The 22,349-nt window shown below is 35.8% G+C and overlaps 1 protein-coding gene across 5 annotated transcripts in view; it reads right to left on the reverse strand.

The window, feature by feature from the left end:
- The window catches only part of LOC100022226 (WD repeat-containing protein 19-like), a 183,417-nt gene that overhangs the window by 569 nt on the left and 160,499 nt on the right, over positions 1-22,349 (reverse strand). For 4 of the 5 annotated variants that reach the window (XM_007496551.3, XM_007496549.3, XM_016423276.2 and 1 more), the window contains 6 exons: positions 22,146-22,270; positions 19,239-19,320; positions 15,493-15,643; positions 13,547-13,670; positions 6,887-6,963; positions 2,971-3,094 (listed from right to left, as the gene is read on the reverse strand). In XM_007496551.3, coding sequence (XP_007496613.1) covers positions 2,980-3,094; positions 6,887-6,963; positions 13,547-13,670; positions 15,493-15,643; positions 19,239-19,320; positions 22,146-22,270 — 674 coding nt within the window. In that variant the 3' untranslated portion in view covers positions 2,971-2,979. Of the gene's footprint in view, positions 1-2,970; positions 3,095-6,886; positions 6,964-13,546; positions 13,671-15,492; positions 15,644-19,238; positions 19,321-22,145; positions 22,271-22,349 lie in introns of those variants that run through there. The other variant, XR_469031.3, reaches the window with a different exon arrangement.

A 22,349-nucleotide genomic window follows, 5' to 3' on the forward strand; every position in this document is an offset into this window, starting at 1 on the left:
GATTTTATATTTTAACACCTAACACTAGCTATGAAAAGAGAAAAGGATTTCTATTGGTTATAGCATATTCTAAAGGGCAAGGCTAAGTGACTTTATCAAAACTTATGTATTAGTAAAAATGCCGGCCAATAAATTCCCCTTAATCTGCATGGAAAAAATTCTATTCATGTATATAGTTGATTTCTCTGGATCATGGCAATCTGCTCCTTAATATGGAAAGATTGAGGGCTTTGAAGCATTTCATACTCTGCAAGACAGCCTCCAATCCTATCATCAAGATTATGGCGGATTCTCATAAATCTGAATTTTTGCCTTAAGGTCATTTACAAATTCAGGCTAGAACTTCAGCTGATATGAAGAGAAGAGATGCAATGTCTTTTAAGAATAAACTTCAATCGTGATAGCATGATAGACTTTTACATTTTTACTTTTCAAAACACAAATATCCAAACTATTTCAGGATAATAAGCTTCCACTGAGTAAACTGTCGTTGCCACCTAAGGTAATGAGAGCACATTAGGAACACTAAATGGACTTTGAAATGCTCTTACTTTCCCTTTCCTTCATATAATCCCCTCCAGCAGGGACCAGCTAAACTAGACTTACTCATTAACTCACATAACTACCCTGGGCTGTCTAGCCGCCATGCTTTTTCATTCGCATCCTATGCCTGGAACCTTCCTGCATCCTGCCTGTACCTGTTGATGTGCTGCATAGCTTTAAAAGCTCAATTCAGAAGCCTTCCTAAAGCCTGCCTTGATACTGGAAGGGCCTCAACACTGACCCTGTGGGTCCCAACACTTGGAATAAAGCTTATTGTGTCTAATTATATTGTAAATATTGTGACAATGATACATCTCCTATCAGTCTGTAAGCACTGGCTCAGGGAAGATACTGTGTCTCAGTTGAATTATCTGTCTTTCCCAGGAGCTAGCACAGTATCTTTATGCGGTAATTATGTGTTTTTTGTTCAACTGAATACGAAAAGGGTTATTTAACTATGATCCACTAATCACTTGAAATGCATTAGAGTTCTCATAAGTCGTTCAAGGACTGGTCCAAATTACAAGTGCTTAAATGTGACTCTTTAAAGGGATATTTTTCACTAAGGGTTTAAAATATACATTTTGAAGCACAAAAATTAATTGAGACAAATCTATCACACCAAAACTCCACAAAATTGAGCTTTCCCCCTAATTTAATTAGAACTGGGGCCTTTCCATGATGAATGTGTAAAGTGGAATTATAGATTGGACAATCACTTTTTTTTTTAGATCCTTACTTTTTGTCTTAGAATTAGTACTGTGTATTGGTTCCAAAGCAGAAAAGCAGTAAGGGCTAAGGCAGTGGGGATTAAGTGACTTGCCCAAGGTCACACAGCTAGGAAGTGTCTGAGACCAGATTTAAACCCAGGATCTCCTATCTCTAGGGCTGACTCTCAGACCACTGGGCCACCTTGCCACCCCTGACAATCACTTTTTAAAGGAACAAACATATCTCCATCTTGGTTTAGACACCTAGTCCCCCTTAAAATACTAATAATAGCACCATCTAAATTTTTTGCAACTTTTTTTCAAAAACTCTACCACTCAAATAATTGATTTTTTTTCCTCATAGCTGGATTACTTGTTGTCTTTTTTCCCCACTATTTTTCTCTGACATAATAAGCCCCTACACTGAACTATAGTGGCAAAGCCACCCACATTATTCAGTGAGTATTTATATTGAGTACCTGTTCTGTGCAAAAATTGAACCAGTCATTTTGTAAAGTACCAGAAAGATATATTGTACTCCTTATTCTCAGAGCTTTTAATGTTCCCGGAGAGATCAAACAACAGAAAATATAGCAAGAAGAAGTTTTATTGTACTCTCAAAGGGAAAAATATTAAGCCATATATGCACGAGCTAAAGAAATAACAGGATAAAGGTCTTATCAGAGCAGTATTAATAAAGGCTTCCTAAAGAAAAGAAACCATTAGGTGGGTCTTGAAGAAAGTGACCAACATAGACCAACATAGAACAGCACAAAAGAGTGTATAGAGGTAAATGCTTACCTTCCAATGTAAAGTCTACCTTTCTTGTCTTAAATCTTGCTCTACAACATATACTTTTCAACCCAGTGATACTGGCCTCCTGGCTGTTCCACAAACAAGATACTCCATCCCTTAACTCAAGACATTGTCTCTGACTGTCTCCCACACTTGGAATACTCTCCCTCTGCATCACTGCCTCCTCACTTCCCTGGTTTTCTTCAAGTCCAAGCTAAAATCCTATCTTCTCTCCAGAAACATTTCCCAAACCCACTTATTCTAATACCTTCTCTCTTTCAATTATTCCCTTTTTGCCCTATATATAATTTGTTTGTCTGTCTGTTTGTTGTCTCTGTCATTAGATTGTGAGCTCTTGAGGACAAGCACTGCCTTTTTTTCTTTTTCTGTATCCTCAGCACCTAGCACAATGCCTGCTTAATGTGTTTACTTACTGGCTGGTGGGTGGGATAGCATAGTTTCATTGTATGTAAATATATGTACAGTGTTACTATAGTACCCTATCATCCCACTCCTTTTCCCTTTTATGGATATATTCCAATAGTCTCATCCTGTCAACTTTTAACATTAAAATTTCATATCTAATTTATTACTCATATCTCATACATTGACATATACCTATTTCAGATCATTAAATATTTAGCATATCCCATTTTCTCCTGTATATATCTCAAACATGTATAAGAATATAAATTTCAGCCTAAATCTTCATCATCTCTACAGTTAGATTTTAAGCTTATTAGAAGTAAAAAATTATTTTGCCATACTCTCATTTCCATTCAGTGGTAAATCATTATAGGTACTTGTACAGCTAGATAATATGGCTCATATTAAATAAGCAGGCTTTTAAAATACATTCTTACAACTTTTAAAATTACTTTTTATCATCATTGGTAAAACAATTGCCATAAATAGCATTTACCTGAAACTATTAAGGATCTCCTACTTCTGGCTTGAGATAAGGTGTGCAATCAGCTATTTTTTTAACATTAGCAATGTTCAATGTTTCTGAGCACATAGGACAAGTGTTTTCTGAATGCAGCATTCTGTTTTTTAAAAAATTTTAGAGACAAATTGTATATTAATGTTTCTTTTGCTTGGAATTACATTGCATTAATTACAACTCACTGCTGAGTGCCATTCCCAAGAGAATGTCCTCTATTTAGGATTAGAACTTTTGGCCTTCACTTCTAATTTGGTGTAAAACTCACTTCACACACCCTTGGTATTCTTTTGAAGTACTCTTCCTAACAGAGAAAATAAAAGGGTTGGTATTCCTTTTCCTATCTTTCTTCTTATTCCCACTCCAGATGTAAATTACCTTAAGAAAAGCTGCTATTAGGGTCATCCTAACTTCTCCATTCTTTCCATGCTCTCAGCCTTCATTTGTCAGTAAGAATTTCTAGCCCTGAGAGCAGTGATGGTGAATCTTTTAGAAACCAAGTGCCCAAACTGCACCCTCACGCCACATGTGAGCCCCCCACCTTCTCTCAGACTAGGGAGGGAGGAAGTGCCCCCATTTGGCTGCTGGGCAGAGGGGCAAATCATGAGAGAAATGTCCTTAGACAAATGTGGAGAGGGGGAAGGGAGCAGTCTTCTCCAGCATACTCTGGCACATGTGCCATAGGTTCACCAACATAGCTTTAGAGTATTATTCTCACACTGCTGAATACGTTATGTATAGCTTAGAGCAGGTATCATGCAATATCATTTTTGATAATTTCATTAAAATTTTTCCTTTATGTTTTCATTCTAAAAAATGAAAAGATTGAAGTAGATAGTGTTGAAGTTTACCCATCAGGAATTATTTTCCTGTTTTACTTGGGTTCCCCTTTTTTATTTCTTTAAAAATATCAGAAAGTTAGAATTTTTGCTTTCTTTAAAAAAAAAAAAAGGCTTTGCCGTATCACCAAATTCCTACTATTAGCCATAATGTTTCTTCATGTTGGCAAATTCTACCAACAAAGGTTTGGGGGATGATTTGCTACCAAATACCTCTCAATCAGAAAGTAATCAAAGGAATTATTCATAAATTTCAGAGTAAGTATAATTACTAACGAAGAAAATGTATTGTAATAATTTACTTTGTGGTTAGAAGCTTTACAGCTATAATTATAAATATTCTGAGAGTAAGAAAATACATTTCACGATATAGATTCCCTTTTCTTGTATGATACTGTCACTTATGTATCCCTTCCCTCCTCTTTAAACAAGGAAAGCAATGGGGTCTTGGCTTGCTTGTGCTATTTCATCTCTGGGGACTGTCCTCTGATATATATATATATATATATATATATATATATATATAGGAATATATAGGAAGACTAGGAAGAGCCACACGGGCCCATCTGGCATATCACTCAGAGATGACTGGGCCCATGTGGCTCTTCCTATTTCTAGGCATACTCATGAAAAGCCCGTCTCTAGGTCAGCACCATTGCCTCTGCTACCACTACTATCACCAATTCAGAACTAAGAGGACCAGAACTTGCTCACATTTGTTTCTCCAAAGCAGATTTTGTTAAACAGAACTTTAGGAATTAACAAGAGATAGTGTTTTCTCTTTTTTAAATTAAAGGCAAGTTATCACCAAATATTACTTTGATCCAATTCAGTAAACATTTACCTACTGCGTATCAGGCACATAACCATTATATGATCACAGCAAGGGGATAACATAAAGAGTCACTGGGCCATCTTCATTGACAAGAATAATCAAGGATGGAGTCAGTAACCTTTTAACTTGTTAAAGGTATATAATTTGCTGCTTCTTGCCTAAAATGTAGAATCAGCTTCTCCTCGCTTCTTGTCCTCTCTCTCACTGTGTCCAGATCTGTGATTTTAACACAGTGGGACTTCCCACAATGTGGAAACTACAACCACCACCAACACATGAACCCTTTTGAGGCCTTATCATGTTGCAGTTATGACACCAAGTTCTCCAAGGATATGCCAACAAATGTCAGTCAATAGTCAATAAGCATTTATAGCATTGTACTACATGCTAGGAGCTATGCTAAGCCTTTGGAATATAGAAAAAAGGCAAAAATAACCCTGTCCTCAAGCTTTGGCAGGTTCTGCAACGTTGGAAAGGTTCCAAGTAGATGATTAATTCTTTGGCTACGCAATCCATTCAATAAAAAATCCAAAGTGGTCCCCAGTTCTTTGCAAACTCCTTTTGTTTATATGCCAAGAGTAACAATGGTGCCCAAGGGCATCGAAGGTACCAAATGCGAAGTTTTTTGGTATGTCTACAATCCCTAACTTAGTCATTGGTATGCTTGACCTGTGGATATACTGATATATTTCTGCTGGAAGGGAATCATATCTATTTTAATATTTGCACCATAAATGAAATTAGTAGGTAAAGGGCAATTTCCCCACAGTGAAAAGTTGAGTGAGTGGAGTTGGTTTAATTATGTGTCATAAGGCAACAAGATGATTCATCTCATGGGACAGTGGTCATCTCACATTGTAGTAGCCAAGGTAAGACTGGCAAAAAGACCATCACGAAGATAACTACAGCTTATGCATAAAAAGCTATGGAAGAGAGTAAAGAGAAAAAACCTCTAATGAATCTCCTAATTAAATCAATATGTACCTTAATGTTCAGTGACTTCATTGAAAAGGGGGCATAGAGAACTTGGCAAAAACAGAAACATATCGGAAAATATAGCTGAGGAGTAAGGAATAAGAGACCATAATTCTTTTCTATAGATCATTAATATTTTCTTTTAAGAAGAGAGTTTGGAACCAACGTACTTGATGGGCATCAGATAACAGATAACGGGCATCAGAGAATCCATCCCCTTAAAAATTCTGATGAAATATATTGCCAAATTATTGCCTCACCCATCACCTGGCCTTTATGCTTCTTGCAATAAGTGGAGAAAATATATACATTAGTTGCCTTAGCAACCCATTCCCTTGAGGCTGATAACACTCAGCAGAAAAGGACATATACCTGTTACTATAGTAACTCAATCTGTATCAAAAAGGATTTTCTCTTTGCTGCTAAACTCATCTTTTCTTCAATGTTATTAGGTCAAAAAGAAAAATATATAACCTCCTAAAGGGTGAGAACTATGTCCTTTATATCCCACACTATGTCTCGGATTGCATCTTATAAATCATAGTATTTGTTGTTGTTCAATCATTCAGACACCTCTGACATTTTGTAACCCCATGGACCACAGCTCCCTGGCTTCAAGGTAGCAGAGGTTAAGCAACTTGTCCAATCACACAGCTAGTTAGTGCCTGAGGCTGCATTTGAACTCAGGTCTTCTTGATTAGGCCCAAAGCTCTATCCACTGAGCCACTGAGCTGCCTCCCCATAGTAATATACAAATAGTTCAGTTATTCTTTATTGGCTGATTGCGTATTTGCCAATCTTCTCTAATGTATCCAGACTGAAGAAAAGTTTAAGACCTTGGGTTTGTACATTAAAAATAGGATTTCAAAGTATTTTTCATATTTTTAAAATATTTTTAAAAATTAATAAAAAGTCCCTTAAGAAAAATAAGGAAGGAATTTCTTTCATGTGCTTGCTATTGGGATTTTTAATGATTCACCTTAAGAAATGCCAACAGAAATTGAAATTTTGTGTAAAAAAAATTCCTTTGGATAAAAAAGCTCAAAAAGTATGGTAATATGTAGAAATTGCAAAGTACAAGACTAATTAAGATGCCAAATCATGAATCATCCTGAAAAACCATACAAAAGCAGAGTTAGATAAGATAAACAGAAAGAGGGCATAGAGCTTTCTATAGCTTGAAATGAGAAAAGATAATAATTGAGAGATATTTAAAGTGTTATAATTAAAATAAATTTAAACTTACATTCTCATCTCTGAAAATAAAGCAGGAAAGTCACAGTAAGGGCACACAGTCCAATCATCCTTTATCATATGTCGACCCTGTAAATAAAATTATTTGAATAATGATTGAATAATTTTTCATATCATATTACATGCAAAATTCCTTGCCATGACCTTTAGCTTTAGTCAGACAACATTGTTTCTTCAAGTTTCATGACTTCACATCTCTGAAGTCTTAAAAAAAGGATTGTAATTATAAAATATTATAAATTTTCCTATTTTAAAATTAAACATTAGGCTTATCTAACAGTTAAATAATACAAAATCTCAGGGATTAAAATGTTTTGAAATAAATTAGGTCATTTTTTATATTAAGTAAATTAGTTTCTGATCTCTAACAAACAATATCTAACTTGATAAATTAAAATATAGATTAACAAAAAAGATAAGACTAATGAATAACTTCTTTTTTTAACCAAAAGATTACCCAGCTGATTTATTTAAAGATCAAGGCTATTTTATAAAATCCTAAAAATAGAGAAAAAATTAACCTCAGGGATTCAACTTCCTACTCAGTGATGAAATCCTTTCTGTACAGTCCCTAGTTGAAAATTTCCAAAAATAATAGGGAGTTCAGAGTTCACATAAGAAGCAATTCTACTACTGAACAGCTCTAATTTAAGAAAGTCTTTATACTAAAGTTGAAATGTTCTTCCATGAAAATGCTCACTTTGGTTCTTGTCACTTTCAGTGGAGTGACAGGGAAGAATTCTAAACTCTGCTCCATAAACAGGTGTCACTCCATAAGGAATGTCCTTTTGCTCTGACTCATTCCTGCCTAACTGCTTTCTGGTGACAGAAGAAAGATAATACTAGAGGGGAGAGATCTCAGGTCTTCTCCATTTGAGGTTTACATATGGCCTCTAAATATGGGCCTCAGTTCTCTGCTTCAGCATTTTTCTTTTTTAGATGAAGGATGTGGGTAATGGCTATAACTTTGCAAGTTTTGCGTCAAAAGGTCAAAAGAGTAAGCCAGCAGAAGGTCAAAAAGTGGAGTCTAAGCCAGGCTTCTCAGTGATCAAGGCTAGCTAAAGGCCCTGGGGAGTAAGAATCAATCTTTAGTGTCCAACTCAGAGGCAAATGAGACAATGGCTCATCCAGCCAGTATGCCTCATTGGATGTAAACTTGGTGGAATTGATACTATATAGAAACTATCAAGTTTGATCCCACTCTCCTCATAGACCATATAGTATAGGGAAGAATGTCCCTTTGAGGTACTGGCAGTAAATATTTGTACTCCTATTTTCATTATATCTAAGTAAGTATCACTTTGTAAAAGTAAATAAGTAAATATAACTCGACCTTATTTTACTTACATACAACTTTAAGGAATGCACGTGTTGTATAAAGTGAAATAGAACAAACATTTATTAAGCCTGTATTATAAGTACTGTGCTAAGTGCTCAAAGGGCTTACATCTTAATAGGGGAGAAAACAGATGAGTGAGAACCTATTTAATAAATACAGAGTAGCTAGAGGGCAACCTTATGGAGAATGTCACGTCTAGGGGAACCAAGAAAAGTTTCCCAGGGGAAGAAAGAGGGAACATGGTGGAGTTAGACAGCAAGCTTCTTTGCTCTCCCAATACCTATCACAAACAACCAAAAATAACTCCATAGAAGCAATGCTGAAAGTGGCAAAAACAGTTGAGTCAGGAGTGAAGAGAAACAACCTTGAACAACTAGGGAGGAAGGTCTCTGATTTCTGGGGCCTCAGTGTCACCAGAACAAACAATGCAGAATCAATAAGTGGAAAACCCTAAGAGCAGGACCTGCAGTCTTACCTGCCAGCTGGACCTGGGAGTTTACTTTCCAGATACTGGTGGGCTCAATAGGTAGGAAACCCTGGAAGTGCTGTATGTGCTGCCTCCTTGGCCTCAGAGATACCTACTCCCCCACAGCAAGGGACTGGCCACTGATGAGAGAAGGATTTCAGGGGCCCAAGCACATGGACCAGGCACATGCTATATCCCAGACTATGGCATCAGGAGTAGGGGAATATTCTGGTTGGAATACCTTAGGTCAGTCAGAGATTGGGGCTTAAGCAGGAGACTAGGGATCACATCTGACCCTGGATTACAGAAATCAGAAGAACTAAATAGACCACAGGAAATAACACAAAAAAAACTACTAAAACCTGAGCCACCATTCCCCACAGCCTAGGAACCCTGGGACTCTAGGATAAAATTAATTGGCCTAGTCACCAAAATTCAAAAAACAGTAAGTAAGCAAAGGAGAAAGAACCCAACTACTGATTGCTAGTATGTGGGGACATCAAAGGCCTAGGTTCAAACTCAGAGGACAGTGAAGTAAAAACATCGATCCTTATATTAATAAAATAGAGGACAAACAGATAAATGAATTATATGCAGCTAAAAAAACTAGGAAGAGAAGAAATTTAAAATTCCCAATTAAAGGCAAAATTGAAAACCCTAAAAATCAAAGGAAAAAATAATAAATTAAAAGTAAGAGAACCACCAAACTAATAATTAAGCCTTGGAGGAAGTTTTATGAAAAATAAAATAGTGTACTAGCTAATTTGATTATAACTAGCATCAAAATTAAAAGGGTGAATTAACCAATGAAGAGGAAATTAAAAGTAATCATTAGGAGCAATTTCTCTCAATTATATGACAATAAATCTGACAAGGTAAGTGAAGTGGTTGAATATTTACAAAAATATAAATTACCCAGAATAATAAAAGAGGAAATAGAATACTTAAACCTATCTCAGAAAAAGAAATTCAACAAGCCATCAATGAACTCCCTAGGAAAAAATCCACAGGACCAGATAGACTCACAAGTGAATTCTATCAAACATTTAAGAACATATTAGTTCTTAGAACTAATATGTTCATAGAACATAAAGAACAATTAGTTCCAATTCTATATAAACTATTTGAGAGAATAAGCATAGAAGGAATCCTACCAAAAACAGAGCAGAAAATTGTATTAAAAATTTCTCTGAAAAAGGTCTCATTTCTCCAATTTATAGAGAACTAAGTCAAATTTACAAGAATACAAGCCATTCCCCAATTGACAAAAGACCATAGGATATCAACAAGCAATTTTCAGATGAAGAATTCAAAGTTATCAGTAATCATATGAAAAATGTTCCAAATCCCTCTTGATTAGAGAAATGCAAATTAAACAACTCTGAAGTGCCACCTTTAACCTATCAGATTGGCAAATATGACAGTAAAGGAAATATGGCAGAAGGGGATGTTGCAAAATTGGGGCACTAGTACATTATTGGTGGAGTTGTGAACTGATCCAACCATTCTGGAGGGCAATTTGGAACAATGCCCAAAGGACTATAAAACTGTGCCTACTGTACTCAAGAGAAATGGTCAAAAAGCAAAGAAAATATGAAATGTAATGAAGATGGACCCAGGAGAGGCAGCAGGAGAAGAGAATTCCATAGATTTCAAGGGAAAATTCAAAGGAGAAAAAACTTGGCCAGAATGAGGTCTGGACACACACTCTCTTACCAGAGACTCTGACAAAAGCCAGGGAGGGCAGTGCCTTTCCAATACCTTTTCTATTTTGGCTGAGCAAAAGAAATTTCTTGACCACTAAGGACCTCTGCTGACTTAAAACTCAGTCAAACCATTTCTCTGAAGTGACTTTGTGACAAAAAGCCTTCAACAGTTGATAAGGGAAAAAAGTCATTAGGGACTACCATCTCTTCCCTCTACCCTTTCCTTCCTCTATCTATCCTTCTTTTCAAGGAAATAGGGTTGTCATTTATTATATAGAAGATTGTTTCTAAGTTTGTAATAGTAAGGGAAGATTTCTATGTGAAAGAAGAGGTTGGGAGGGGTTAACTCACTTTGGGCCAGGTCCAGACTCCACTAAGTAACCAGTCCTCCACAGCAGCTGATTTCCTGTTCCAGCATTTCAAAGCCCCTCTGTCTTTCCCACTATCACAATACCCTTTGATCCAGTAATACTACTAGATCTGTATCCCAAAGAGATCATAAAAAGAAGGATTTACTTGTAGAAAGAAATTATAGCAGTTCTTTTTGTAATGGGAAAGAATTGGAAATTGGGGGAATGTTCATCAATTGAGGAATGGCTGAACAAATTGTGATATACATGAGTAAAGAAATACTATTGAAAAAACGATGACCAGGACCACTTCAGAAAATGTTGGAAAGATGTACATTAACTGATGCAGAGGAAATCAGTAGAACCAGGAGCACATTGTAGCTCATAATAGCAATATTATATATTGATTAGCTGATGAAAGATTTAGCTACCCTCAACAATAAGGACAATTCTGAAGGATTTATGGACAAAGCATACTGTCTACCTCCAGAGAAAGAACTATTAAGAGTCAGATGTAGATCAAAGCATACAATTTTTCATATTTATTTATAGTTTTATTTTGGAGTTTGGGTTTAATATGAGTATTCTCTTACAACAATGTCCAATATGGAAGTATATTTTGCATGATAATGCATGTATAACCCAGATCAAATAATTTACCATCTCTGAGAGACCTTTCTTATTTAACTTTTGGGATTCTATTTGAACTTCTCTATTAATTCTTTTTTGGGCTTGAAAACAATTCATATTTTCCTTAGAGGATCTGGATGCAGTAGTTTTGACTTTGTTTTCTTCAGAGTTTGTGTTTTGCTCTTCCCTATCACCAAAATAACTTCCTATTCTGAAATTCTTTTTTATTGTTTGCTCATTTTCCAGCCTTTTTCTTTTCCTTTAAATTAAAAAAAACCTGTTAAAGTTGGGCTCTGTACCTGTGGTAACGAAAGTACTGTTCTAAGCTTCATGTTCTCTGTGCAACTGCCTTCAGAGGTGGTTCTGGGGATCTGTCTGTTTTCAATTCTTCCAAGGTGGTATGGTGTAAGGAGAGGGATGTTCATATATTCCTGGCCTGTGCCTGTCTCTGAATAACCACAAGCACTCTTTTCCCCTTTGGAACCGTGCCAGGGTCCCCTACTCCCCTGTGGCCACAAGTGCTCCTCCTCACCCTGTGACCACATCCCAGGACTGCCACCTGGATCTGTGGATGGGCAGTACAACAAGAGTCTTACACCCAGGACCAGCAAAGGGACCCTTGTAAGCTCCTTCTGAGCAGGTGTCTGACCCATTTCCTTACTGTCTGTGGCCAAGAGCTCTAGAAGTCTTAGCTGCTGCTTCAGTTGTGCCCAAGGCCTATTGCTACAGTGGGGCCTGCCCTAGTGTGTTGCTTTGCACCCTTCTACCTGAACACTTAGATCTTTTATGTCAGCCTTCTAGGTTGTTTTGGGGCTAAAAATTTATCTCACCCCATCTTTTTGTGGGTTATGCTGCTCCCAAATTTGTTTTGAAGCATCCTATCATAATTTTTTTTGGAGAGTAATTTGATAAGTGATCAGGTTGGTCTATAAACGTTCTCTGCCATCCTCACTCCACCCCAACCCATTATAATTTCTTAGCAGACAAGCATCTTTTCTTTTTTGTAAAAGGGCCTTGTTTTTCCCTCATTGAGAAGAGCCTGTTATTTGTTATTTTAGTTCAGTATTTAATAGTCCTCCTTTCTTCTACTTCTCAGGTTTTTTCTATCCAAATCTCTTAACACAGGTCGGGATTACCATCTGTCTCCTCCTCCTTCCTTTTTACCTTAAAATGTCAAATCTAATATTTCAAGACATCTGTAATTCTTCTTGATAACCTGAAGAGACAAGAGCCATTCCTGAAGCACCTTTACCTTTTTTGGGATGGGGATTTATCTGAATTTAAGCTAAGACAGATATCAGTTTAATTTAAGTAAGCTATCAGTTACTTGACCATGCAGTTCCCTGAAAAATTTTTCTTGCCCTCCAAACTTGCTGGATTGAAAGTCTCGGGTCTCTATCATTCTTAGTGGTGGCTCTTAAGACCAACTTCCCCATGGTGAACTTGTAGTGTAAAAATCCAATATTGTTACAGGTTCAACATCTCCTTGAGGGAGGCTTTGGATAATTTATAGCTATCTTGCTTTATTCACCAAGGAAACCCTCTTCTTGCCATAAATCCACTGCAATGCTTTTTCATCTTTGAATTCCAAATACCTAATATAGTGTTCGGTATATAATAGTATTGGTTGAATTGTTAAATACAATCCATACTACAGCTAAATCTACTAACCTTTCAGATAATACTGCACTTAGACTCAGTGGAAGCCTGATTAGAATTTCACTTCTGACACTCACAAATTTCATGATCATGGGACATGCACTTAAACTTTGAGCCTCAGCTGCCTTATTGGTAAAATGGGCATATTAATGCTTATTCTATTAAAGTCACAGGATGGTTGTAAAGTAAGTGGTTTATAAACCTTAATATACTATGAGTTTAACTTTAATTGAGGATTACTCTGATATGAATTTGAATGGAATTTTCTGAGTTTTAAAAATCCCTGCCCATTTCTTTTTTGAAGTATATAATACTGACCTAGTGGTTTTTAAAATAACTTATAAATTACTTAAGTCTAGAATAGTGTTGACACATTATATTTTGAATCTTTTTATGAAAAGATAGTGATAGTTCTATAAAATACTAAAAAGATAAAAAGAAAAGAACCAAAATGAATAAAATTTCTAAATTATCAATAATTTTCCTATAATAAGAAGCTTACAGTTGCAATGCAGTACGGGAGATTATTTTTACACCCTGGACAAAGTAGTTCACACTCAGGGAGAAGAAATTCACAAAATGGACATGGTGTTGTTGTCTCTTCTGTTTCTGATGTATCTGGTCTCCTATAAAAAAAAATTAAAGAATAGCTTTAAAAATAATCTACCTCACATCTCCTAAAATTTTCTATGATACTTCTGAGTTTATACCCCAAAGAGAATTTAGGAGGAAAGACTTGTACAAAAATATTCAGTGGAATAGACTTGGGGTAAATGACCTCAGCAAGACTGTTTATGACAAACCCAAAGACCCCAGCTTTTGGGACAAAAATCCACTATTTGATAAAAAAAAAACTGCTGGGAAAATTGGAAGACAGTGTGGGAGAGATTAGGTTTGGATCAACACCTCACACCCTACACCAAGATAAAGTCAAAATGGGTGAATGACTTGAACATAAAGAAGGAAACTATAAGTAAATTAGGCAAACACAGAATAGTATACATGTCAGACCTTTGGAAAGGGAAAGATTTTAAAACCAAGAAAGACTTGAAAGAGTCACAAAATGTAAAATAAACAATTTTGACTACATCAAATTAAAAAGGTTTTGTACAAACAAAACCAATATAACTAAAATCAGACGGGAAGCAACAAATTGGGAAGCAATCTTCATAAAAACCTCTGACAAAGGTTTAATTACTCAAATTTACAAAGAGCTAAATCAATTGTACAAAAAAATCAAGCCATTCTCCAATTGATAAATGGGCAAGGGACATGAACAGGCAGTTCTCAGCCAAAGGAATCAAAACTATTAATAAGCACATGAAAAAGTGCTCTACATCTCTTATAATCAGAGAGATGCAAATCAAAACAACTCTGAGGTATCACCTCACACCTAGCAGATTGGCTAACATGACAGCAAAGGAAAGTAATGAATGCTGGAGGGGATGTGGCAAAGTAGGGACATTAATTCATTGCTGGTGGAGTTGTGAACTGATCCAACCATTCTGCAGGGCAATTTGGAACTCTGCCCAAAGGGTGCTAAAAGTCTGTCTGCCCTTTGATCCAGTCATAGCATTGCTGGATTTGTACCCCAGAGAGATAATGGACAAAAAGACTTGTACAAGAATATTCATAGCTGCACTCTTTGTGGTGGCCAAAAACTGGAAAATGAGGGGATGCCCATCAATTGGGGAATGGCTGAACAAATTGTGGTATATGTTGGTGATGGAATACTATTGTGCTAAAAGGAATAATAAAGTGGAGAAGTTCCATGGAGACTGGAACAACCTGCAGGAAGTGATGCAGAGCGAAAGGAGCAGAACCAGGAAAACACTGTACACAGAGACTGACACACTGTGGTACAATCGAACGTAATGGACTTCTCCATTAGTGTCAATGCAATGTCCCTGAACCATCTGCAGGGATGAAGAAGAAAAAACACTATCCACAAGCAGAGGACAAACTGTGGGAGTAAAAACACTGAGGAAAAGCAACTGCTTGACTACAGGGGTTGAGGGGATATGACTGAGGAGAGACGCTAAATGAACACTAATGAAAATACCAACAATATGGAAATGGGTTCAAATCAAGGACACATGTGATACCCAGAGGAATCGCACATCGGCTATGGGAGGGGTTGGGGGAGGGGGGAGAAAATGATCTTTGTTTCCAATGAATAATGTTTGGAAATGACCAAATAAAATAATTTTAAAAACAGTTACATACAAATGAAAAAAAAAAATCCTGTCATTTTGCAAATGAGAAAACTGAAGTCTTAACTGGTTAAGATCACTCAATTAACAGCAAAAAAAAAAAAAAAGACAACATTAAAACTCAGACCCCTTGTCTCTTCACTATAATGGTTTTCTACTGTACCATACCTCTCTTAGTGTATATAATTTGATATAATACATATAGAAGATTAATCAGAAAAAAATAATTATTCACCTGACCATTGCTTCTATCTTTTTTCTATATTTCATATCTATTTTATTACGATATTCAGGCCTCATCAACATAGCAGCAAAACTGAAAGCTGAATTTTTCAAACCCGCTCTATGACATTCAATTACTGTTGAAGTCAGAATTGGCACAATATCTGCAATGTAAGTGGAAAACAGGAAAATTAAGAACTAGACTTAGCTAAATGAAGTAAGCCAAAAACAATTAAATATCTCATTGTGTTAATATTCTTATTATACTGACTACTTGAATCAATTTTTTGAGATCTTATTTAGCATACATCAATAAGTTTCTTAGATAATGTTTTATACCTATGTATGTATACATATACATATATATCCTTTTTTTCTTCATTTTAAATTTAAATGAAGTTTCTTAAATGGCACAATGTTTAGTTTCTCTTTATATTTAAGTAAAGGGCAACAAAAAGATGCACATCAATCAATAAACATTTATTAAGGGCCTATTATGTGCCAGGCACTGGGCTAAGTCCTAAGGATACAAAAAAAGGCAAAAGATAGTATCTGTCCTCAAGGAGTTATAAATGAATACAAGAGATAACAGACAAATGTGTGTGTGTGTGTGTGTGTGTGAGAGAGAGAGAGAGAGAGAGAGTGTGTGTGTGTGTGTGTATGTGTGTGTGTGTATAAAACCTGCTATATTCAAAATAGGAAATAATCAATAAAGGGAAGGAACTAGAATTAAAAAAAACAAACTCTTATCTTCTGTCTTAAAATTGATGCTAAGTATCATGAGTTCCAGGGCATAAGAGAAGTAAGGATTAGTCAATGGGAGTGAAGTGACTTGACCAGAGTCACACAGATAGGATATACCTTGGGACAGATTCAAACTCATAACCTCCTGTCTCCAGGCCACCAAGCTACTCTATAATGGAACTAGAATTAAGGGGGGTTAGGGAAGGCTTCCTGTAGAAGGTGAAATGTTAGTTGGGAATTAAAGGAAGCCAGGAAGACCACCATGTTATAGTAGAGGGAGAGCGATCCAGATAGGAGGATAGTGACAGAAGAAGCCCAAAGCCAAGAGATAGAGTATTTTATTTGAGGAATAGCCCAGAGGCCAGTGACATTGGGTCCAAGAGTATGTGACAGGACGTAAAGTATACGAAAAGTGGAAAGATGGCAGGGGCTAACTATGAAGGGCCTTAAACACTAACCAGAGAATTTTGTTTTTGATCCTGAAGGCAGTAGAGAACCACTGGGGCTTATTGAGGGGGTTCGTAAGGGTGGCCCAGTCAGACCTGTGCTTTAGGAAAATCACTTTAATGACTAAATGGAGGATGGATTGGAGTGGGGAGAGGTGTGAGGCAAGTAGATTCAGCCACAGAGACTATTACAAAAATCCAGGCATGAGATTATAAAATCCTATATTAGAGTGGTGGCTTTGTTGAAGGATAGAAGTAGGAGGGAGGCAGTTACAGATTTGGGAGATGTTGAAAAGGTAAAATCAATAGGCCTTAGATATGAGGGAGTGAGAAACAGTGAGGAGGAATCCAGGGTGACTCCTAGGTTGTGACTGGGAGGATGCTGTTGTCCTCAACAATATGAGGAAGATAGGAAGGGGAAAGAATTAGGAGGAAAGATAATTAGTTCTGTTTTACTTTTTCAGTAAAATGTCTCCTGCACATACATTCTAGATGTCTGAAAGGTAGTCAGAGACATGAGATTGGAGCCCATCAGAGAGACTGGGACAGGAAAGGTAGATTTGAGAAATCATCATCATAGAGGTAGCAATGAAATCCATGGGAATTGAAGAGATCACCAAATGAAGCAGTATAGAGGGGGAAAAGAAGAAGGCCAGGACAGAACCTAGAAGGATACCTACAGTTGGAGGACTCCATAACTGTGGACTTTTCATAATATTCTGTCCTAGATCTATCTGTTCTTACTTCTCTACACATTAACCCACATTCAACTCCAGCTGTCCATTAGCCTTTTTTTTATGAATTAATTTGTTCAAGAAAATATATTTAGTGCTCACTTTGTGCAAAACATTATGCTGAATACTGCATGATCCCTGTTCTCAAAGACTTTATGAATGTTCCACTTATACCTTATATATATATATATGTATATATATATATATATATAATTAATTCCACCATCTGTCAGTTGTATCACTCCTCTGCCAAACCAAAGCTTAAAAGCTGGATTTGTCATTGTTGATTCCATCCTCTCCTTTACCCTAAAATCTAAGTAATTGCCAAACTTTGTGATTAAATTTCTAACATTAAAATTCAATTAACATTTATTAAGTGCCTATAATGGATAAATCACTATCCTAACTTCTGAGAAAGATAAAAATAGAGATGATGAAATTGTTCCCCTCAAGAGCTTGCAATCTTAGGATCATAGATTTAGACCTAAAAGGAACTCTGAAGAGTAACTGAGGTAACTGTGGGATAGTGAAGTTAAGAAATTTGACACATAGCTAGTGTTTGAGATAGAATTTGAACCCATCATCCTAAGTCTCCAAGGAGAACTAAGATAAATAAACAAATAGTACACTTAAACATATTTGCATAAATATAAACAATCAAGAGTCTTAAAAAGGGAGAGGATATTTTTGATGGAAGTAGGCAAAGAATCAGAAAATCTAAAAAAGAAATGAAGACAGAATTTCAAGAGATAGAGATGGTGAAGAAAGGCTTAGAGAATAGTATGGACAAATTACTAATTCATGAAATCTTAGAACTGTTGTTCATGGGACAATGAATGATACAGTTTGACTGGAATATAGTTATGAGAAAGGGAATTGTGTTGACAAAACTAAAAAGATGGAAAGGAGTGAGATTGTGAAAGGTCTTGAATTTGGTGGGAGAGGAATAGGGCAAGGGTGCTAAAAAAATTTTAACAATGTAGCAATACTATCAAATGCTCACTTTAGAAGGAGAAGCCTAACATCAGTTGGACAGATGGATTGAACAGGAAAAGGGGTGGACAGAAAAGAGTAGAGATAGGGAAGTATAATCTCTCACATATGACTCTTCCATTTCTGTGACTACCATTTTAGTTCACACTTTTATCATCTCATAACTGGACTAATTCAATACCCTCTCTTCCAATTTAACCATGCATTCTACAGACAGATTAGTCTTTCTAAAGCATTTTTTGATCTGTCATATCTCTGCTCAAAATTCTTCACTAATTTCCCCTTACAAAATGAGAGCCAAACATTTTAGCCTGATACTCTACAACCTGATCCTCAACCCACCTTTTCCAATGTCATTACTCACTCATATAAAACTTTATATTCTATCCAAAATGATCTACTCTTATTCTCAGAAAATGTCATACACGTTCATATTTTCTTATTTTATCAACTTTGTTCTTGTTATTCTTTTCACCTGAAATAGCCTTCATATTGAAAATCTCATCCTTCAGAGTTCAGTTCAAATCACTGTTCCTTAAAACCTTCTCTGATCATCTCCTAGTGAGTGATTTCTTTCTCCCCTGAAAACTGGTGCTTTGTATGTATCATTCCTATGATTTTATATTGCACATGTTTTATCTCCCTATTAGATTTTACACTCCTTGAGGTTAGAGGTATTATTTCATATATTTCTGTATTTCCCCTTTCTCCATCCCACCCCAGGGCTTAGAAGAATGTATTACATGTAGAAGGCAATCATATGTTGAACAAAGGAATGATTAAATAATTTTCATAACACACAAAGAATGATATTTGGTAAAGACAATGTGTTTAGCACTTACGTGATGGGAATTTACTGATATTATTGGAGACACGAATAAGCATACGAGCTCCCTTTAAGTGATCTCCATGCTTAACATGAATCTGAAATAAACAATGGGAAATATTCTAGACTTTTAGACAATTACCACATACATCAAATACAGTTTAAAAGTTTTGTTGGCAAGTATGAGTGCTTAAAACACATACATATAAAATTTTTAAATTCTATTTATTAAAATAGAGTAAGAAATTTGGGATTTGCATGATAAAATATTATTAAGACATAGATAATGGATAGACTCTTATCCATTAAAGATTTATAATCAACAATGGGGTGATTCTACCAAAATATCATGAACCACTCAGACCCTTTCTAGAGTATCATTTGAATCCATAATTCTTCAAATTTACTGATATGTGAAGAATCTTAAATAAAAGGTTCACAAAAGAGTCACAAAAGTAAAGGGGCAGAAGAAAACATTAAACAATATAATTCTGCCCCATAAACCAAACAAATAATTCCCATTTCAGCCTGACTTAAGGATTATAGGTTTATATAACATACTTTAAGTGTAGGTTCAAATTAGCCTGAATGTCTCTAATGGTGTCTTTTGCTCACACTTTTTGCTATCCTTGGAAGCTCTTTCTGCTAGCCCCAAACTCATGGAATTCCTCATCAAGGATCAGATCAAACCTTACCTACTCTATAAAGACTTCCTTATTCTACCCATTGTGAGAAAAAAACATTCCTTTAAAAAAAACAAAAGCCTTACCTTTTGACTTAGAATCAATATAAATATCAGTTCCAAAGCAGAAGAGAGATAAGAGCTAGGCAATCAGAGTTAAGTGACTTTTCCAAGATCAGACATCTAGAAATGGTCATTCCTTCCTAAGAAAGCAATTTGTATTTCTCTTCCTCACATACTATGTTCTATGTGTCTACCTTACTAGATTACAAGTCTGATAAGGTGGTAAAAATTATCTTAATTATCTTTCCCAGCACTTAACACAGTGCTATGCACATGTTTGTCCTTAGCTCATTCCTAAGCGAAAGAAATATCATGAACTAGGACTTTCCTGAGATTACATTTGCTTTGGGGGTTACTCAGATTATTTCAGTTATCTCTAGAACATGCTAGTCATTTAATACATTAAATTTTCCATGTTTCAGAAAATATGTGACATAATTGAACCAATTTCTTGATTTTTAAATAGAAGTATCTTATATTCTTTTTAATTTTGTATCACATTATACAATATATGAATTTGAACCACAAAAAGAAAAAAAGTCTAAATCCTTTCCCCTTCTCATTTACTTGAACAGAAAATAAGCTTTCCATAAGATCATACTTAGAGCTGGAAGGGATCTTAGATGTCATCTAGTTAAACTGCAATTTCTGAGACCATTGACTGAGTTATTTGAATTCCTTTCAGGACACTGTCAGAGTCAGAGCTGTATTATCAGCAACAATTTATTTTTTCCCAGAGACAATCTGCTACCTACTCATCAAATGTTCATGTTGTACCTGGCTCCAAAAATATACTTTGGAGACTGAATATCACACAATGACATCACATAGCAAGATTTATTATTTACTATTCTCCCCCTACTCAAGAGAATTTGGTTAGTAACCAATGTGGCAGATAATCAAACTCTTTCTGACTTTATTAATTTTTTAAAATTACATTTCCATTTAGTTTGTTTTCAGTGGAGAAGAGTAAAGTATTAATGGATAATGATAATGCATTTGAACACAACCGCAGGAATTCAGGACAAAGGTCATTAGTTCACCTAATCCCTTCAGTTTGACTAAATTTAAGGCTAATCTGTATGGATGTGTAATATTAACCAAGAACATGATGGAAGTTTAAAAGAATTTATGCTACCACAACACAAATATAAAAGAAACCTGTGAAAATTCCCATAGAGTGGAAAGTTAATTAAAAAAAACTTGCCAAGTAACTCTTTGCTGCCAAGTTACAGATGTGAAAGAAACACTGTTTGGGGTTCAAATCTCACTTTTGATATTAACTACATTATTCTGAGCAAGTCTTCCTGGTCTTCCTTCCTGGGTCTCAGTTTCTTCATGTGCAAAATGAAGGGACTGGACTAGATGCCCTGTAATGTCCCTTCCAACTCTCACCCTATTATGCTATTATCATATGACTTTAGAGCTGAAATAGCCCTGTGAATCTAAATTGGCTCATAAAAGAGTTGAAAACATTCCATGAGAAAAGTTGCCCAGCAACGACAACTGAGTAGGGAAACTACAGATGGTAGTAGCAGAAAAACAACCCAAAAGTTGTCACTGCCAGCTCTTCAGGGAAGCAATGAGTGACAGATTTGGAGGCAGAAGGTTGCTCCGTCCAAGATACAACCTAGCTAGTGTGAGTTGTCAGGGTAACAAGAGCTATTTCTCTCAATAGAAACATGGGAATCTTTGAGATCATTTTCCCTTCTTTGTCTGGAGAAGGTTTTCCATATCAGTTACACTTCTGTTCTAAGTAATAAAATACCGTTGGTTTGGTTTGGTAAGAAATGTCAAATGGAGATTTTTGAGCTAATTTAGAATAACTGAGTACCAAATTGGACACTGAACCTAGGTATAACCCAGGTGCTATGTTGAAAGGACTCCAGGCTACATCCTGGATATTATATTAGGTTGTGCTGTATCGGCACTAGAGAATATAAAAAGATAAGATATGAACCCCATTACTTTCAAGGTGATAAGTTTGTACATTAATAAATATAATGCATGACAAGTGCATAAAGGGAATACAAAATGTGTTTAAGGTATATATGTTATGCAACATGTTTTTAATGGTTGGGCATAAATACACAAATAGGATTCTGTTATACATTTCAAAAACATTTAACGTTCATGTTTTATTAAAATGTGCAGTTCACAAATTTCTAGTTAGATTACCTTCACTAAAATATAGCTGTGCAGAATCATAAGGTTTGTGGCCATCTCAGATGGAATTTTAATTTTTTGGTTTCTCAATTCTGCATACATACTGAAGAGAACATCATGGGCATTTCGATAATTTCCTTTAAAATGGTTTGCATTATATGTTATTATTAAAAATCACAAAATGATGAAATATAAATTTCAAATCTAGAACTCTAA

Source organism: Monodelphis domestica, chromosome 6, assembly GCF_027887165.1.
Source record: "Monodelphis domestica isolate mMonDom1 chromosome 6, mMonDom1.pri, whole genome shotgun sequence".
NCBI classification, from domain to species: Eukaryota; Metazoa; Chordata; class Mammalia; order Didelphimorphia; family Didelphidae; genus Monodelphis; species Monodelphis domestica.